General features: G+C 43.7%; 1 protein-coding gene across 3 annotated transcripts in view; it reads left to right on the top strand.

Moving 5' to 3' along the window:
- Nucleotides 1-18500, top strand: part of LOC140725212 (calpain-3-like) — a 138261-nt gene that overhangs the window by 68146 nt on the left and 51615 nt on the right. For all 3 annotated transcript variants that reach the window (XM_073040364.1, XM_073040362.1, XM_073040363.1), the window contains exons 3-5: nt 3556-3674; nt 4505-4638; nt 8674-8842. In XM_073040364.1, the coding sequence (XP_072896465.1) occupies nt 3556-3674; nt 4505-4638; nt 8674-8842 (422 nt within the window). The remainder of the gene's footprint in view (nt 1-3555; nt 3675-4504; nt 4639-8673; nt 8843-18500) is intronic.

Raw genomic sequence — 18500 nt, 5'->3', positions numbered from 1 at the left:
CCTGCCCCTCCACCAATCTTCGTATCATCTGCAAACTTGGCAAAATAGCTATCTATTCCTTCATCTAAATCATTGATATACAGCATAAAAAGAAGCAGTCCCAACACCGACTCCTGTAGAACACCACTAGTCACTGGCAGCCAATGAGAAAATGATCTTTTTATTCCCACTCCCTGCCTTCAAATAATCAGCCATTGCTCTAACCATGCCAGTACTTTATTGTAATACCATAGGTTCTTATTTTGGTAAGCAGCCTCATGTGTGGCACTTGTCAAAAGCCTTCTGGAAGTCTAAATATACAACATCTACTGCATCCCCCTTATCGATCCTACTTGTAATCTCCTCAAAGAATCCAACAGGTTTGTCAAGCAAGATTTTCCCTTAAGGAAAACATTCCAACTTTGTCCTATCTTTGTCCTATTTCTACTGCTATCTCTTTCAGAACCCTAGGGTGCACTTCATCTGGTCCAGGTGACTTATGTACCCTTAAGTCTTTCAGCTTTTTGAGCACCTTCTTCCTTGTAATAGTAACTGCACTCACTTCTCTTCCCACACCCTTCAACATCTAGCACATTGCTAGTGTCTTCCACAGTGAAGACTGATGCAAAATACTCATTTAGTTCATCTACCATCTCCTTGTCTCCATTATTATTTCTCTGGCCTCATCTTCTAGTGGTCCTAGGTCAACTCTCATCTCGCTTTTATTTTTTACATACTTGAAAAAGCTTTTACTATCCACTTTGATATTGCCTGCTAGCTTGCTTTTAGATTTTCCGTCCTAATGATTATTTTAGTTACTTTTTGTAGGAATTTAAAGCTTCACAATCCTCGGTCTTCCCACTAATTTTTGCTGTGTTGTATGCCCTCTTTTTTGTTTTTACATTAACTTTGACTTACCTTGTCAGCCATGGTTGTACTATTCTGAAATTTGAGCATTTCTTTGTTTTTGGAATACATCTATCCTGCACGTTCCTCATTTCCCCCTGAAAATCACATCATTGCTGCTCTGCTGACATCCCTGCCAGCATCTCCTTCCAATTCACTTTGGCCAACTCTTCTCTCATGCCACTGTAATTTACTTTACTCCACTGAAATACTGCTACGTCAGACCTTACTTTCTCATTATCAAATTTCAAGTTGAATTTAATCAAATCGTGATCACTCCCTCTTAAGGGTTCTTTGACCTTAAGCTCCCTAATCTCCTCAGGTTCATTACATAACACCCAATCCAGTTTAGCTAGAATGCTCAATGATAAATTACTCTAAAAAGCCATCTCATAGACATTCAGCAAACTCACTCTCTTGAGGTCCATTTCCAACCTGATTTTCCCAGTTGACCTGAATGTTCCAGGCATAGTGAATTCTGTGGAGCAGAATTCAGGAGGACATAGTCAATCCTGTGAATTGGCAGATGAAATTTGACATAGAGTCATGCAGTACAGAAACAGGCCCTTTGACCCACTGACTCTATATCAGCCATCAAGTTCCCATTTGTACCAATCCTACACTAATCCCATTTTGTTCACCATATTCCCAGATTCAGCCACTCACAGCAGAGACATTTTACAGCAGCCCGACCTGAACGATTTTGAACATGGGAGGAGCGCCGTGCTATCAGAGGAATGCAAGCTGCACTGAGGGCACCAGAGGCCAGGATTGAGCCTGGGTCTCCAGTGCACTAAGGCAGCAGTTCCACTAGCAATTGTTACCTCTTAGCAGGATGAATGAGAAAAATGAAGTAGAGGACACAATACCAAAATGGTACAGCAGTGAGATCTACATGAAAGTTTTGTTGTAAGTGGCAAGGCAAGCTGTATTATTTGGGAGATCGTTTGGCTTATCAGATCTATATTGACTCTCAGAGTGTTCCCACAAGTCCCAAAACCATTTGCATCACCTCCCCCAAACCTCCCACATCTCCCTGTAACATGACCATCAATCCCTGATTCTGCCACCAGCCACCTTCACCTGGGGTGATTAACGTAACAACCAACGGGTCTTTGGATGCAGAAGGAACCGAGACATCCAGTGGGAACCCACACAGTCACACACATAGAGTCGTAGAAAAGTACAGCACAAGAACAGGCCTTTTGGCCCATCAAGTCTATGCCAAACTATTTAAACTATCTACTCCCTTTGACCTGCGCCAGGACCATAGCCATCCATGCCCCTACCATCCATGTACCTATCTAAACTTCTATTAGTTGATCAAGATCCCATTGTAATCTTCGATAAACTTCATCACTGTCCCCTATACCATCAATTTTAGTGTCATCCACAAACTTACTAGCAATGCTACCTACATACTTACCCAAATTATATATATAAATGATAAAACAACATTGGACCCAGCGCTAATCTCTACAGCACACCACTGGCCACTGGCCTCTACCACCACCTTCTGTCTCCTGCCTTCATGACAAATTTGTATCTAATTGGCTAGCTCGTCCTGAATTCTGTGTGATGTGGTGCTTTGTCAAAGGCCTTACTAAAGTCCATGTAGACAAAGTCTACCACACTTCCTTCATCTATCTTCTTGGTCACTTCTTGAAAAAACTCTACTGAAATCGCTGCGGCTTTGAAGGCTACAGACCAATGTCTGGATTATGGTATTTGGTGTTTCACATGGCTATGGGGGCCATACTGCATAGAAACACACTGCTTCTGTGTGGTATGACTCTGTGAGAACTCTATTCAGATAGCACTGGAAGTCAGGATTGAACTTGAATCACTGGCTCTGTGAGACAGAAAATCTGCCTGCAGGCCCAAACAGATTATAGTTATGGTTAAAAGAACCATGGACCTGGATTAATAAGTAGAGACATGGGGGCATTCAAGAAAGCAATGATGGACTTTATAAAAGACTGCTACGACCACAGCTAGAGGATTATGTTCAGTTCCAGGTGATGTACTTAAGGAAATATGTGAAGACTTTTGAGAGGATGCAGAACAGATTTGTTCTAATGATGAGGGGCATTAGTTCTGTGAATGGACTGGAGAAGCTTGGGTTGTTCTCCAGTCTGTCCACGGAACTAATATTCAAAGTTCAAAGTAAATTTATTATCAAAGTTGGTACATGTCACCATATGCTACCCTGAGATTCATGTCTTGAAGGCATTCATAGCAGAACAAAGAAACAATAGAATCAATGAAAAAACCACAAACAAGCAAAGCATTGAGGGCCTTTGGTAGAATATGATTCCAGAAACAGAATGCTGTGTTAACCCTCCCAGCACTAAGCTCAGGCCAAAGTCATCACTAAATTTAGAAGAATTGCATTTGGTGTGAATGAGAGCTGAGTTAAACACTTTGGATGAAAGAGTTAGCATTTTATCATCTTGATACTCACAAGATGTTTGTCTTGATGCAGTGATCAATCTCGATCAATACATTTACACATTTCCATTGGGGAAGAAGAGCCTTGGAGGTGGAGCTCCAAGAAAAACTGTTCCTCGCAGACATTTTACACTGCCCAGGAGTTATGTCTTGGATTATGGTACCTCCACAGGCTGGGACAAGAGCCAATGAATGCTGATGCTTTGTGTTTCTAATCAGGTGACTGCTGGTTCCTGGCTGCCATTGCTTGTCTGACCCTCAATGAGAAATTGTTGTACCGCGTCATCCCGAAGGATCAGTACTTTACTGAGAACTATGCTGGGATCTTCCATTTCCAGGTAAGGTCATTCTCGGAGAAAGCTGTAATGTAAGTGATGTGGGGGGGGGGGGGGGGGCAGAAATTAATTAAAAAATTATGCTGGTAGAGTAAGCAAATGGATCAAACTGTGTCAGTGGATTTCACTGTAGGAGATCATTCACCTTGGAACTAAGAAGAACGCTCACAAATGACTTGCCAAATGGTCAAAGGCTCGAGGCAGTGGAGATCCAAATGCAGGGGAGACCCCATGCATATATACATCACTAAATCGTCTTGCTCAAGCACACAGAATAATCCAGAATTTGAACAGAACGTTGCCTTTCACATCAGTTAGTCCACAAGGAGGTTGCAATTCTGAAACACAGGTGGTTAGACCACACCTGAGCACCTAAGTACTTGAAGCAATGTTCGAAGCTGCCAGGAGTGGAGGAGAGAACAATAAAGACTGGAAATCGGATTGAGTGTACTTCAGTCTGGAGATATAAGAGTATTTCGGGTTTGTCAGGGCGATGCACAATTAGTAACCGGTGGTAAAGAAGGAAGGAGATAAAGGGAACACAGTGCAAATTTACCAGAATTTTGTCTGAGCTCAAAAAGGAAGGGTGATAGAACTTCGTGTTACACTCTGTGAAATTTAGTTTATGGGGTTATGATTTGAGAATTCCATCAGGCTGATTTTCCTTAACTTGAATGGCCATAATGTGGGTGTGGTCTATGTTGCTACAGATTCTGTGTGTGCCCCTGGATAGTTGGAGTGGGACACCTTAGGCCCACATCATGAAGCCAATGGCAGCAGGAACTGGGAGTTCCATCCTTCTCTCACCATCCTTGCTCCATTGTCTCTTGCAGTTCTGGCGTTTCGGTGAGTGGGTGGATGTTGTCATTGATGATCGAATCCCTACATTCAACAACCATCTGGTATTCACCAAATCAGCTGAGCGCAACGAGTTCTGGAGTGCCCTACTGGAGAAGGCCTATGCCAAGTGAGTACCGGCCCTCACCATGAGCTTGGCTGTGATTGACTGGCTTGTTCAACTTGACTTTCCTGCTGCTGACCAAACCCTCATAATCTGCTACATACTAACCACAGAATTATACTTCCAGATCCACCAGTATAAGTTTGCTGCCCAAAGCAAACCAAACAGAAAACAGTGGGGGCCTGTGCAGGAGGCAGAGCCTTGCCTGATGCAGTGCCGTCACATTGTGGGGTGGGCTGGGCCCCAGGATGAGCTCTGACCAAGATAACTTGTTTTAACATTTAAAAGGGAATGAAAATAAATAAAATAATAAAATAATTTACTATTCTGTAACATTCAGCTGGGATCTTAACATCGGTTCCTTACATCATTCAAAAGTGATTAAACATTTATTAAATAATAATTTACAATGATAAAATATTCATTTACGATCATAAAGCAATTTAACATCTTAATTATCCTTATTATTTTATTAAGTAGGATGCTTAAAAGTAATTCAGCATATTAAAGCAACACTCACAAAATGCTGGAGGAACTCAGCAGGTCAGGCCGCATCTATGCAAATGAATAAACAGTCGACATTTTGGATCGAGACCCTTCATCAGGACTGGAAAGGAAGGGGGAAGATGCCAGAATTAAAAGGTGGGGGAGGGAAAGGAGGATAGTTGGAAGGTGATGGGTGGGGGGAAGGTAGCGGTAGGGAGATGAAGGAATCTGACAGTAGAAGAGAGTGGATCATGGGGGAAAGGGAAGAAGGGGGTCACCGGGGGGGGGGGGGGGGTGATAGGCAAGTGAGCAGAAGATGTAAGTCAGAGTGGGGAACTGAAGACGAGGGAAGGGTTGGGGAAAAGTTGCTGGAAGGGAGAAATTGATGTTCATGCTATAGGTTGGAGACCACCTAGATGGAATATGTGATGTTCCACCTCCACCCTGAGTGTGGCCTCACCGTGGCAAAAGAGGAAGCAATGGACCAACATGTTGGAACCAGAATGGGGATAGGTATTAAAATGATTGGCTACCAGGAAATTCTGATTTTGGCAGATGGACTGAAGGTGCTCAACAAAGTGGTCCCTCAATCTACATCAGGTCTCACCGCTGTAGACGAGACTGCACTGGGAACATCAGATACTATAGGTGATTTGCCCCAAAAGATTTGCAGGTGAAGTGTTCCTCACTGGAAGGACTGTTTAAGGACCTGGGTGGAGGTGAGGGAGGAGGTGAATGAGCAGGCGTAGCATTTCTGTTGCTTGCAGGGGCGTGAGCCAGGAGGGAGATTAGTGGGGAGGGACAATTGGACAAGGGAATCATGGAAGGAGCGACCCCTGTGGAAAGTAGAGAGTGGGGAGGGGAGGATGGAGGGATTTACAGAGAATGATGTGTTGGATGCGAAGGGTCATTGGGTGATAGGTGAGGACACGAGGAACTCTAACCCTAATAAGTCAGCATGGAGATGGGCTGAGCAATAATGTCTGGGAAATGGAGGAGATACAGGTGAGGGCAGCATCAACGACAGAGGAAGGAAAACCCTGTCTTTGAAGAAAGAGGACATCTCTGATGTCCTGTAAAGGAAAGCCTCATCCTGGGATCTTAAAAAGGGAATAGCATTTTTACAGGAGACAGGGTGGGAAGAAGTATAGTCAAGATAGCCTTGGGAATCGGAAGATTTATAAAAGATGTCTGTAGACAGTTTGTCTCCAGAGATGAAGACAGAGAGATTGAGAAAAGGAAGAGAGGTGTCAAAAATGGACCAAGTGAATTTAAGGGCAGGGTGGAGGTTGGAAGCAAAGTTGATAAACTTGATAAGCTCAAGCAGTATACATGAAGCAGCACCAATACTGCCACCAATGAAACACAAGAAGATTTGGGGAGCATTACCAGGGAAGGCTTGGAACATGGACTGTTCAATGTAGCCAGTGAAAAGGCAGGCATAGTTGGGGCCCACGTGGGTGCCCATGGCTACACCTTGGGTTTGGAGAAATTGGGAGGAGCTGAAGGAGAAATTATTGTGGGTGAAAACCAGTTCTGTCAGATGGAGGAGGGTGGTGGTGGAGGTGGACTGGTTGGTGTTTTGTTGAGAAAGAAGCAGAGAGCTTTAAGGCTCTTGATGGGAGGATAGTAGAGAGAGAGTGGAGATAAGTGCATTCAGAAGGACTAAGGTTCAAGGAGGAGAGAGGAGTGACAACGTCCAGCTGTCTCGTTGGCAATTAGTGATGAAAAGATCCTGAATAGATAGAGGGCCAAACTGGGGTGTCCAAGAGGAGGAGTAGGATTGGAGACGGGTAAAGGGTCAATGGTGCAGTGTGGGGAATCCTTGCCGAAGAAGTGGGTTCGGCGATGGAGGTGATGGAAGAAGAGCTTGGCGTCATGGCGGGTGCAGAGTTCACTGAAGTGTGGACAAAGGAGGATATTGGTAAGGCCCTTAATGAAGATCAGACATCTGCCTCAGAGACCAAAGAAGAGGGCTTGGAAATGGAGGACAACGTAAGGCATTTGCTGAGGACAGAACATTCTGCCTGAGAGCATTAAAGATCAATTAAATGATAAATAAGTAGTTATAAAGGAAATAAAGTAAAATGCTTCAAGACAGTTCAACATATTAAGTATTAATTAAATAATATAATAGCATTATTAAAAATATTAAAGCAAGGTGCTTAAAAACCATTCAACACAGTAAAACAAGGCCAGTTGAAACAAAGAGTTGTCCTCTCGCCTTCTCCTTCAGCCATTCTTCCTTATTTGGGAGAAAGGCCCTGCTGTCATCATGGGATGGCTAGCTTTTCCCAGCATGTGTTTCAGTCCAATGGATTTTACCCACGACTGAAGCAGCTTGCTGAAGGTTCCCAGGGTTATCACTGCGCTCCCAAATACCGAGGAGCCCTGGCATCTTTCCAGGAAACCCCACTCTGTCATTACATGTACTTTCAGCCAAAATGCTTTTGCTTTTGAACGTGTCCGTCCACCGTCCTCCTAAGCTGTGTGGGTGTGTGGCCGTGCGGTAACTGAAATGCTGCTGCACACATCGTCTTCGACGTCACGCAGCTGGGATTTTCTTTTACATAATAGCATTGCGCTGCGTAAAAACTTCCTGCTCAGAGCAATAGTTGTTCCATGCAGCTGTAAAAGAATATCGTGTACATCCCACAGCCAACATTAAAGCCAAGGTTTAATATGTAAACTGGTTGCTTGTGTGACACCATGAGTAACAGAGGGGAGGCATAAACTCCCTGACTGGCAACATACGATAAATGGAGTAAAGTGAATTGGTGCTGGTGCAGGAGTAGAGGAAGCAGACAAGATGTATATTGCATCTGGGTAGGCAAGGTGGTGAGAGGGAAGAGATGGGAAGGCTAAATTAAGGCTAAATTAACATTTTATTGAAGTTAGAGTGGCCTCTTGCTGCTCCCAATCTAGATGTTTGTTACAAACTCAGATATTTCCTTGCTCTAATCAAAAACTTCCCAGCACTCATCCCCTGGAAGTGAAGCTCAGGCTTTGGAATCTCCGCTCAGCGAGGATGAAGTGGCATCAGTAGGAAAGGTGAGATAATTAGTGCAATGGCTCCCACACAGCTCCAGCAATACGCACAAAATGCTGGAGGAACTCAGCAGGTGAGGTGGCATCCGTGCAAATGACTGAACAGTTGACATTTTGGGCTGAGACCCTTCTTCAGGACTGAAGAAGTAACCTGGGTTTAATCCTGCCCTCAGCGTAGGTGTAGTTTGCATATTCTCCCTGTGACAGCATGGGTTTCACTTAGGTGCTCTAGTTTACTACTTAATCTCGAAAGTCTGCTCATTGCTATGTTAATTAGCCACTGTAACTTGCCCTGAGTGTATAGGTGAGGGGTAGGTGGGAGGAGTCAATGGGAATGTGGGAAGAATAGGTCTGAAAAATTAGTGGAGGTGTGAGATTGATGGCATTGCTTTGAGAGGCAGCATGGACGATGAGTCAAATGCCCTTCTGCATCATAAATACAATGAATTGGAGAAGGGATCGAGGGAGGGGCACAGTCTCACCTTGTATTCTCTTTACCACCTTCAGGCTGCATGGATCCTATGAGGCTCTGAAAGGTGGAAACACAACCGAAGCAATGGAGGATTTCACCGGCGGAGTCACTGAGTTCTTTGAGATGAAGGGAGCCCCCAAAGATATGTACAAGATAATGAAAAAGGCGACAGAAAGAGGGTCTCTCATGGCGTGCTCCATTGATGTAAGTTTGCCACCACCTGGCAAGATATGGTGTGATGGTTCTGCCCAGTTAGAAATTCATTCATTCATCCTACCCTCTTCTGAACAGTGCTTCACGTGAATGCATGGTACCAGTTCCTAGGCATTCTAGCAAAGGATCTTCAACTTGAAATGATCACTCTCTTTCTCTTCCCACGGACCTGCTGAGGATTTCCAGCATTTTTGGTTTCTATTTTAGGTTCATAAACATTCGCGACCTGGTGGCCCTTCTGACAGAATTCCTTATTGTAACTGCGAGATAGCTAGAAGGATCACGTCATAACTGAGATGCTGATACTGCTCCTCCCTCCACAGATGCTGGTTGAACTGCTGAGTAATTTCTGCTCTTATTTCATCAACATTAGTTCCTTGGTCTACAAAACACTGTTTCAATCCTAGCACAATGAAATAGAAGATTGATATTTTTTCACAAGTGAAGTTCAGCTCAGGTCATTTCATATGAACGTGAGAAGGAGTGAGCCACCAGCACTTTGACCCTTCCCTGAAATTCAATATGATCATGCTGGACCTTCCCCAGATCTAATCTCTTCTGTGCCAAATCCTCATTGCCTTCAGTTCCCTGATGACTTCCAGGAAGTCGTTTCCAGATCAGTGACGTGTGGAATGCTGACGTTCCCTCTGCAACATTCCATTTGGAATGATTTCAAGGATCTTGGATGTGTGGGGCTGTGGGTCACCTTCACGATATCATGCCAAGCTGAGAGCCGTGCATGGTAAATGAAGCATTGTCTATTCTTGCCTCTAAACAATCTGCTGTCTGTTCCCCCCCCACCCCCACCCACAATACCAGTCCCACCTCCAGCAAGCAACCCGCTGTCGGCTGGTTTCTCTCCTCCTCCAACAACTCAACTTCTGCCATACTCTCCCAAAAGGCTTCGTATTTGGACTTAACTGAAATTTCACGGATTGGACCATTTCTGTGCCCCCAATGGCTTCAGGCCGATGTACTGCCAAATTATTTGTCAGGGAGGTGATTCATTCACTTTGTCAGCTTTCACTGTACAGGCTCTGCACCCGCTTCATGTGAAATTCATACCCTCCACTCACTGCCAGCGACTTTGGTGATGCCAGGTCACAAATACTGCTTCACTATTTTAACATGAAGAAGGTACTACTATAGACCAAACCCGAGGCCTGTGATGGGTGGTAACCATTTAGTGAGACCAGAACACCAAATCCCTGACTCTTGTTATTCAGGTTGGTAATGAGGCAGTTGTTTATGGGATTGACAGTGGCAATACCAGTATTCATTGTCGACCCCATGTTGAGCTGAGCTGGGAAGGTTTAGTGAGTCATTGGCAGGTCTGGAGTCACAGACCAGGACTGAGTGCAGAATTCCTCCCATCAATAACCAGGTTTCTCTATATCACCCTCTCCTGTGATATCTTTGTCTCCCTTCACTGCTGCCTCTGTGAAGTTGGTGTACATTCTACATCTGTTTCTATCTCAGCCCTCAGAATCTATTCGTTTATTTCTTTGTTATCTTGTTTCACTTAGATGCCATGTTCATTTCCCTCCCTCATATATCTACCCCGACATTCCCCATCATTTTTGTCTCTCATTGGTTGAATATTTGATGGTCTCTTGTCCCTACATCTGTATCTTGCTGCCATATTTTGACTTTGTTTTTCCTTTCTCTCCTTCCACTTCCCTTATCCTCTCTCTTCCTTCCTCCCCTCCCTTCCCTCTCTGCTCCTGTTCTTCCTCACTCTCTCATCTCTTCCCCCTCCCCACTTAAACCTACCTCCCTCTCCCCTCCTATTTTACTCTCTCACGCTCTCTGCTTCTCTCCTCGTTTCTAATCCGTGTGTCTCCCTCTAGGCCCACTCTACACCATTCCTGTCTCCCCCTCTCCTCTCCTTCCTCCTCCTCTGCACTTAGCTCCCTCATCTGTCTCGTTCCTCTCTGCTTCCAAGCTGAGTGATATTGTGTGATATATCTCAAATTCCAGGATGGTATATTTTGTGGGACTGCAGTCATGTTAGAAGCACAAGTGCACCAGTTTCTGTCCCGTGTAAATTTCCACGATGAGCCTCCGGCCAAAGTTGGTGATCGCAGCAAGAATGTGGAGGACCATCTAGTCAGGGTTTGTATGGGAATAATGCAAGTAGTCATTGGGGGCAAGTACTATTGCATCTTCAATGCATGCTGACTGACAACTGCGGATAACTTTTCTGGAACTTAGCGCAATTTGTGCACGGTAGTGTAGCAATTAGTGCAACGCTTTACAGTGCCAGCTGTAAGATTGGGTTCAAATCTCTGTAAGAATTTGTATATTCTCCCTCTGAACATCCGGGTTTCCTCAGGGTGCTCCGGTTACCCCACATTTCAAAGATGTATGGGTTAGGATTGGCAAATTGCAGACATGCTATGTTGGTGCTGGAAGCGTGGCAAAACTTGTGGGCTGCCCAGCATAATCCTCGCTGATTTGATTTGAAACTAGCACTGCATTTCACAGTATGTTTTATCTACACGTGGCAAATAACGCTAACCTTAATCATTACCTTTAATTCCACAGTGGGTAACTCTTCGCCTGTTAAATAAACTGAAATTGTTTTGTGAATAATCCTCACTTGAATAAACAGTGAGAATCCACTCCACATGGGATAAATACAATGACAGATTCTTTTCCACAGTTGTTTACCAGAAAAACTGTATAACATTTGCAACTGGAGCTTGGAAGAATCCATAGGAATTTTATCCCAGTAACTCTGTGCAGGACCAAGCTTGGGTCGTCTTGCGCTGCCTGAACCTTTTGAACGAAGAAGTAGGGATATCTCAAATTTTGCGTAGTGGCAGATTCCGGATCTGGAAGACCCCAACATCATATCAACGCTGAGCTGATGCACAGCAGGTGGCAGTTCAATGGATCTAAAGAATTTCAACCACAGCATTTTCTGGCATGAACAGTATAACAGAGCCACTTTAAGCCTGTCAGCAAGTTTTGCTTTGCCTCTACTTTTGACCATTTAATGTCTTGCAGCTGCTCTGGGTCTTTTTTCACACAGCATAACATCAGATGCCTTTAGCCCTTAGACTAGGCTAGGCAATGCTAACGATGTAAAACACACACTCTCAGTGAAAAATGGCGGACAATGCCGATAATAATCTCTGCTAATCTGTGCGTAATTGTCACAATATAACTCTGAACTCATTAGAAGCTTGTGCTGGGGTGTTTGATAATTTTGTTTTAAAATATGGAGACAATAATATTTTGCAAGCAAATTATAATCGGAAGAGAAACTGAGATGTGGCTGGAGTGAAATCAGGACTTGGAATTAGACACTGCAGGATAAAACACAGAGGGCGGCAGAGTGGTCAAGCTCGTTTGTGATAAAATAGAGACTATTGAGAAAATGCTAGCTAATGAAAAAGCAGAAGAAGAATCAATGGATAAGGTGAAAAGATCATTTATATATAATTAGGCATAGCATAGAAGATCATTAAAGCCACTCCAGTACCATGAAAATGTAAAACAGCTACAGATGCTGGAAATCTGAAATTAACACACAAAATCTTATAAATACTCCTTGGGTCAAGCAGCATCTGTAGAAGGAGGAACTAAGTTTACATTTCAAGCCAAAGACCCTTGTCTGAACTAGGAAAGAGAGGTGGGGAGAGATGGTTAGGGCAAACTTTTATCTCTTTCCCAGTTCCGATGAGACATCTTTGACCTGAAACGTTAATTGTTTCTCTCTCCGCAGAACTGACTGATCTGCTGTTCTTATTTTATAACCATAAAACCATATAACAATTACAGCATGGAAACAGGGAATCTCAGCCCTTCTAGTCCGTGCCGAACGCTTACTCTCACCTAGTCCCACCGACCTGCACTCAGCCCATAACACTCCATTCCTTTCCTGTCCATATACCTATCCAATTTTTTATTAAATGACAATACCGAACCTGCCTCTACCACTTCTACTGGAAGCTCGTTCCACACAGCTACCACTCTCTGAGTAAAGAAGTTCCCCCTCGTGTTACCTCTAAACTTTTGCCCCTTAACTCTCAACTCATTCCCTCTTATTTGAATCTCCCCTACTCTCAATGGAAAAAGCCTATCCATGTCAACTCTATCTATCTCCGTCATAATTTTAAATACCTCTATCAAGTCTCCCCTCAACTTTCTACGCTCCAAAGAATAAAGACCTAACTTGTTCAACTTTTCTCTGTAACTTAGGTGCTGAAACCCAGGTAACATTCGAGTAAATCTCCTCTGTACTCTCTCTATTTTGTTGACATCTTTCCTATAATTTGGTGACCAGAACTGTACACAATACTCCAAATTTGGCCTCATCAATGCCTTGTACAATTTTAACATTACATCCCAACTCCTATACTCAATGCTCTGATTTATAAAGGCCAGCATACCAAAAGCTTTCTTCACCACCCTGTCCACATGAGATTCCACCTTCAGGGAACTGTGCACCATTATTCCTAGATCACTCTGTTCTACTGCATTCCTCAATGCCCTACCATTTACCATGTATGTCCTATTTTGATTAGTCCTACCAAAATGTAGCACCTCACACTTACCAGCATTAAACTCCATCTGCCATCTTTCAGCCCACTCTTCTAACTGGCCTAAATCTCTCTGCAAGCTTTGAAAACCTACTTCATTATCCACAACGCCACCTACCTTAGTATCATCTGCATACTTACTAATCCAATTTACCACCCCATCATCCAGATCATTAATGTATATGACAAACAACATTGGACCCAGTACAGATTCCTGAGGCACACCACTAGTCACCGGCCTCCAACCTGACAAACAGTTATCCACCACTACTCTCTGGCATCTCCCATCCAGCCACTGTTGAATCCATTCTACTACTTCAATATTAATATCTAACGATTGAACCTTCCTAACTAACCTTCTGTGTGGAACCTTGTCAAAGGCCTTACTAAAGTCCATATAGACAACATCCACTGCTTTACGCTCGTCAACTGTCCTTGTAACCTCTTCAAAAAATTCAATAAGATTTGTCAAACATGACCTTCCACGCACAAATGCATGTTGACTGTTCCTAATCAGACCCTGTCTATCCAGATAATTATATATACCATCTCTAAGAATACTTTCCATTAAGTTACCCACCACTGACGTCAAACTTACAGACCGATAATTGCTAGGTTTACTCTTAGAACCCTTTTTAAACAATGGAACCACATGAGCAATATGCCAATCCTCCGGCACCATCCCCGTTTCTAATGACACTTGAAATATTTCTGTCAGAGCCCCTGCTGTTTCTACACTAATTTCCCTCAAGGTCCTAGGGAATATCCTGTCAGGATCAGGAGACTTATCCACTTTTATACTCTTTAAAAGCACCAGTACTTCCTCTTCTTTAATCATCATAGTTTCCATAACTACCCTACTTGTTTCCCTTACCTTACACAATATTATTCAATACCCTTTTCCTTAGTGAATACCGAAGAAAAGAAATTGTTCAAAATCTCCTCCATCTCTTTTGGCTCCACAAATAGCTGTCCACTCTCTCTAAGGGACCAATTTTGTCCCTCACTATCCTTTTGCTATTAATATAACTGTAGAAACCTTTTGGATTTATTTTCACCTTACTTACCAAAGCAACCTCGTATCTTCTTTTAGCTTTTCTAATTTCTTTCTTAAGATTCTTTTTACATTCTTTATATTCCTCGAGCACCTCATTTACTCCATGCTGCCTATATTTATTGTAGATATCTCTTTTTCCGAACCAAGTTTCCAATATCCCTTGAAAACCATGGCTCTCTCAAACTTTTAACCTTTCCTTTCAACCTAACAGGAAGATAAAGATTCTGTACCCTCAAAATTTCACTTTTAAATACCTTCCATTTCTCTATTACAGCCTTCCCATAAAACAAATCATCCCAATCCACTGCTTCTAAATCCTTTCACATCTCCTCAAAGTTAGCCTTTCTCTAATCAAAAATCCCAACCCTGGGTCCAGTCCTATCCTTCTCCATAATTATATTGAAACTACTGGCATTGTGATCATTGGACCCGAAGTGCTCCTCAACACATACCTCTGTCACCTGACCTATCTCATTCCCTAACAGGAGATCCAAGACTGCCCCTTCTCTAGTTGGTACCTCTATGTACTGCTGCAAAAAACTATCCGGCATACAATTTACAAACTCCAAACCATCCAGCCCTTTTACAGAATGGGCTTCCCAGTCTATGTGTGGAAAATTAAATTCTCCCACAATCACAACCTTGTGCTTACTACAAATATCTGCTATCTCCTTACAAATTTGTTCCTCCAATTCTTGCTCCCCATTAGGTGGTCTATAATATACCCCTATAAGTGTTACTGCACCTTTCCCATTCCTTTACTCCATCCAAATAGTCTCCCTAGACGAGCCCTCTAATCTATCCTGCCAGAGCACCACTGTAATATTTTCTCTGACAAGCAAAGCAACACCTCCCCCTTTTGCCCCTCCAATTCTATCACACCTGAAGCAACAAAATCCAGGAATATTTAGTTGCCAATCACACCCCTCCTGCAACCATGTTTCACTAATAGCTACAACATCATATTTCCAGGTATCAATCCATGCTCTAAGCTCATCCACCTTTCTTACAATGCTCCTAGCATTAAAATAGATGCATTTAAGAAATTCTCCACCTCTTACTCTCTTTTTATCCCTAATGGTGCAAACAACTTTATTATCTTTTTCTTCCTTCTCCCTTATATCTTCGGTCTGAGCGCTCCCCTTCTCTATCACCTGCCTATCTTCCCTCACACACTCTCTACTAGCTTACTCTGTTTGTGAACTAACTTCCTCTCTCCTAGTCTCTTCAATTTGATTCCCACCCCCCAACCATTCTAGTTTAAAGTCTCCCCAGTAGTCTTAGCAAATCTCCCCACCAGGATATTGGTCTCCCTAAGATTCAAATGCAACCCGTCCTTTTTGTACAGGTTACACCTGCCCCAAAAGAGGTCCCAATGATCCAGAAACTTGAAATCCTGCCCCTTGCTCCAATCCCTCAGCCATGCATTTATCCTCCACCTCATTCCATTCCTACTCTCACTGTCGCGTGGCACAGGCAGTAATCCTGAGATTACTACCTTTGCAGTCCTTCTCAACTCCCTTCCTAACTCCCTATATTCTCCTTTCAGGAACTCTTCTCTTTTCCTACCTATGTCATTGGTACCTATATGTACCACCACCTCTGGCTCCTCACCCTCCCACTTCACAGTATCTTGAACGCGATCAGAATCATCCCGGACCTGGCACCAGGGAGGCAAACTACCATCCGGGTCTCCTGACTGCGTCCACAGAATCGCCTATCTTACACCCTAACTATCGAGTCCCCTATTACTGCTGCCTTCCTCTTCCTTTCTCTACCCTTCTGAGCGACAAGACCGGACTCTGTGCCAGAGGCACGGCCACTGTTGCTTCCCCCACGTAGGCTGTCACCCCCCCCCCCCCCAAAAGTACTCAAACAGGAGTACTTATTGTCAAGGGATACAGCCACTGGGGTACTCTCTAGTACTTGATTCTTCCCGTTCCTTCTCCTAACCGTGACCCACTTGTCTGCCTTCTGTGGCCCCGGAGTGACCACCCGCCTGTAACTCCTCTCTATCAACTCCTCACTTTCCCTGACCAGACGAAGGTCATCGAGCTGCAGCTCCAGCTCCCTAACACAGTCCCTTAGGAGCCACAGCTCAGCACACCTGGCACAGGAATGCATGTCCAGGAGGCTAGGAGACTCCAGGACCTCCTTCATCTGACACTTTAAAAATTTTTTATTTTATTCTTGTACTATGTTTGCAACCAGAAAATTGTGCAGAGTCCCAGGTCCACGTTGCAAGAAGGATATATGATAATGTCAGAGACAGGATTGTTGGTTAAGAGGAAAATTCGGCTATGCTAAGGCAATTCTACTTAGTACAGAGGAGGAAGAGGGAATTTAATCTTGAAGTAGGAAATTAAATATGATTTTCATCAAAGATTTATCCCCTGTTGAGATGTCAATCATTCGGGGATTACACTAACATTAGTAAGCAGGAGTGGAAAGTCAGCACTGCAACAGAGCAGGAAGAGCACACCAGGGATTTGGGTCCAGTCCTAACCTCTGATGCTGTCCGTGTGGAATTTGCACATTGACTGAGTTGGGGAGCTGAATTGAGAAATCCCATCGACAGAGGGAATTGGAAAGACATGCACTGCAAGTCCCCAGGATGTAGGGCAAAAGTACATTGGTAATGTAACGTACTATAATTTGTATGTCATATGTACTGAGGTACAGTGAAAAACTTGTCTTGCATATTGTTCATACAGATTAACAGTGGATTAAGGTTGTACAAGGTAAAACAATAAAACAGTGCGGAATAAATTGTGACAATTACATAGAAAGTGCACTGCAGATAGACAGTAAGGTGCCAAGATCATAACATAGACTATGCAGTCAAGAGTCCAACTTTTCATACAAGGAAACCATTCGATCGTCTTACAATAGTCAGGTGGAAGTTCTCCTTGCACCTGGTAGTATGTGCTTTCAGACCTTTGTATTTTCTGCCTGATGGGAGGCAGGAGAAGAGAGAATGTCCTGGGTGTGTAGCTGCTTTGCCGAGGCAGCAAGAAATGGAGACAGAGTCCATTGAGTGAAGACTGGTTTCTATGATGAGCTGAGTTGCATTCACAACTCTCTGCAGTTTCTTGTGGTCGCAGACAGAGCAGCTGCCGTACCAAGCCATGATGCATTTGGATAAAATGCATTCTATTATGTATAGATAGAAGTTTGTGAGTGTTAACGGGGTCAGGACAAATTTATTTACCCTCCTGAGGAAGTAGAGGTGCTGGTAAGCTTTCTTGGCCATGGATTCAACGTGGATGGACCAGGACAAGCTGTTGATCATTCTCACACCAATAGCGTTCAACCTTCTTGATGTCAATGTCATAGATGTAAACAGTAGCACGTGCACCCACCCTTCCTGAAGTCTATGACTAGCTCTTTTGTTTTGCAGACATTGAGGAAAAGGTTGTCATCAAGTCACCGTGTCAGTAGGTTCTCTAGCTCCTTCCTGTACTCCGACTCATTGTTATTTGAGATACGGCCCATTACAGTGGTGTCATCTGCAAACTTGTAAATGGAGTTAGAGCAGAGCATGACCACACAGTCATGAGTGGACAGGGACCAGAGTAAGAGGCTGATGATGCAGCCTTGTGGGGTCCAGCGTTGATGCATTGGAAGGTGGTGTCATTCCAGTGTTGAGGATAGCCTAGAGTAAGGTGTTACTGATTGCAGTCTGTTGATCAGGAAGTCAAGGAACCAATTACAAAGTGAAGTGATGAGTCCAAGGTCTTGGAGTTTGGAGATGAGTTTCCTTGGAACTGTTGTATCGAATCAGAGTTGTACTCCATATACAGCAGTCAGATGTAGTCCTTATTTGCTCCAGAAAGAGTGCAGGGCCAGGGAGAGGCAGCTGCTGTAGAGCTGTTTTGACGGTAGGTGAATTGTAGTGGGTCAAGGTTGTCTGAGAGGCTGGAATTAATACACGCATGGCCAGCCTCTCAAAACACTTCACTATAGTGGATGTCAGCGTCACTGGGTGGTAGTCATTAAGCCATGTTAACTTGTTTTTCTTAGGTACCGGGATCATAGAGGT

The sequence above is a fragment of the Hemitrygon akajei genome, chromosome 3 (genome assembly GCF_048418815.1).
Source record: "Hemitrygon akajei chromosome 3, sHemAka1.3, whole genome shotgun sequence".
Classification (NCBI taxonomy): domain Eukaryota; kingdom Metazoa; phylum Chordata; class Chondrichthyes; order Myliobatiformes; family Dasyatidae; genus Hemitrygon; species Hemitrygon akajei.
Note: the sequence above shows the minus strand (reverse complement) of the source record. Positions and strands in the feature narration are given on the sequence as shown.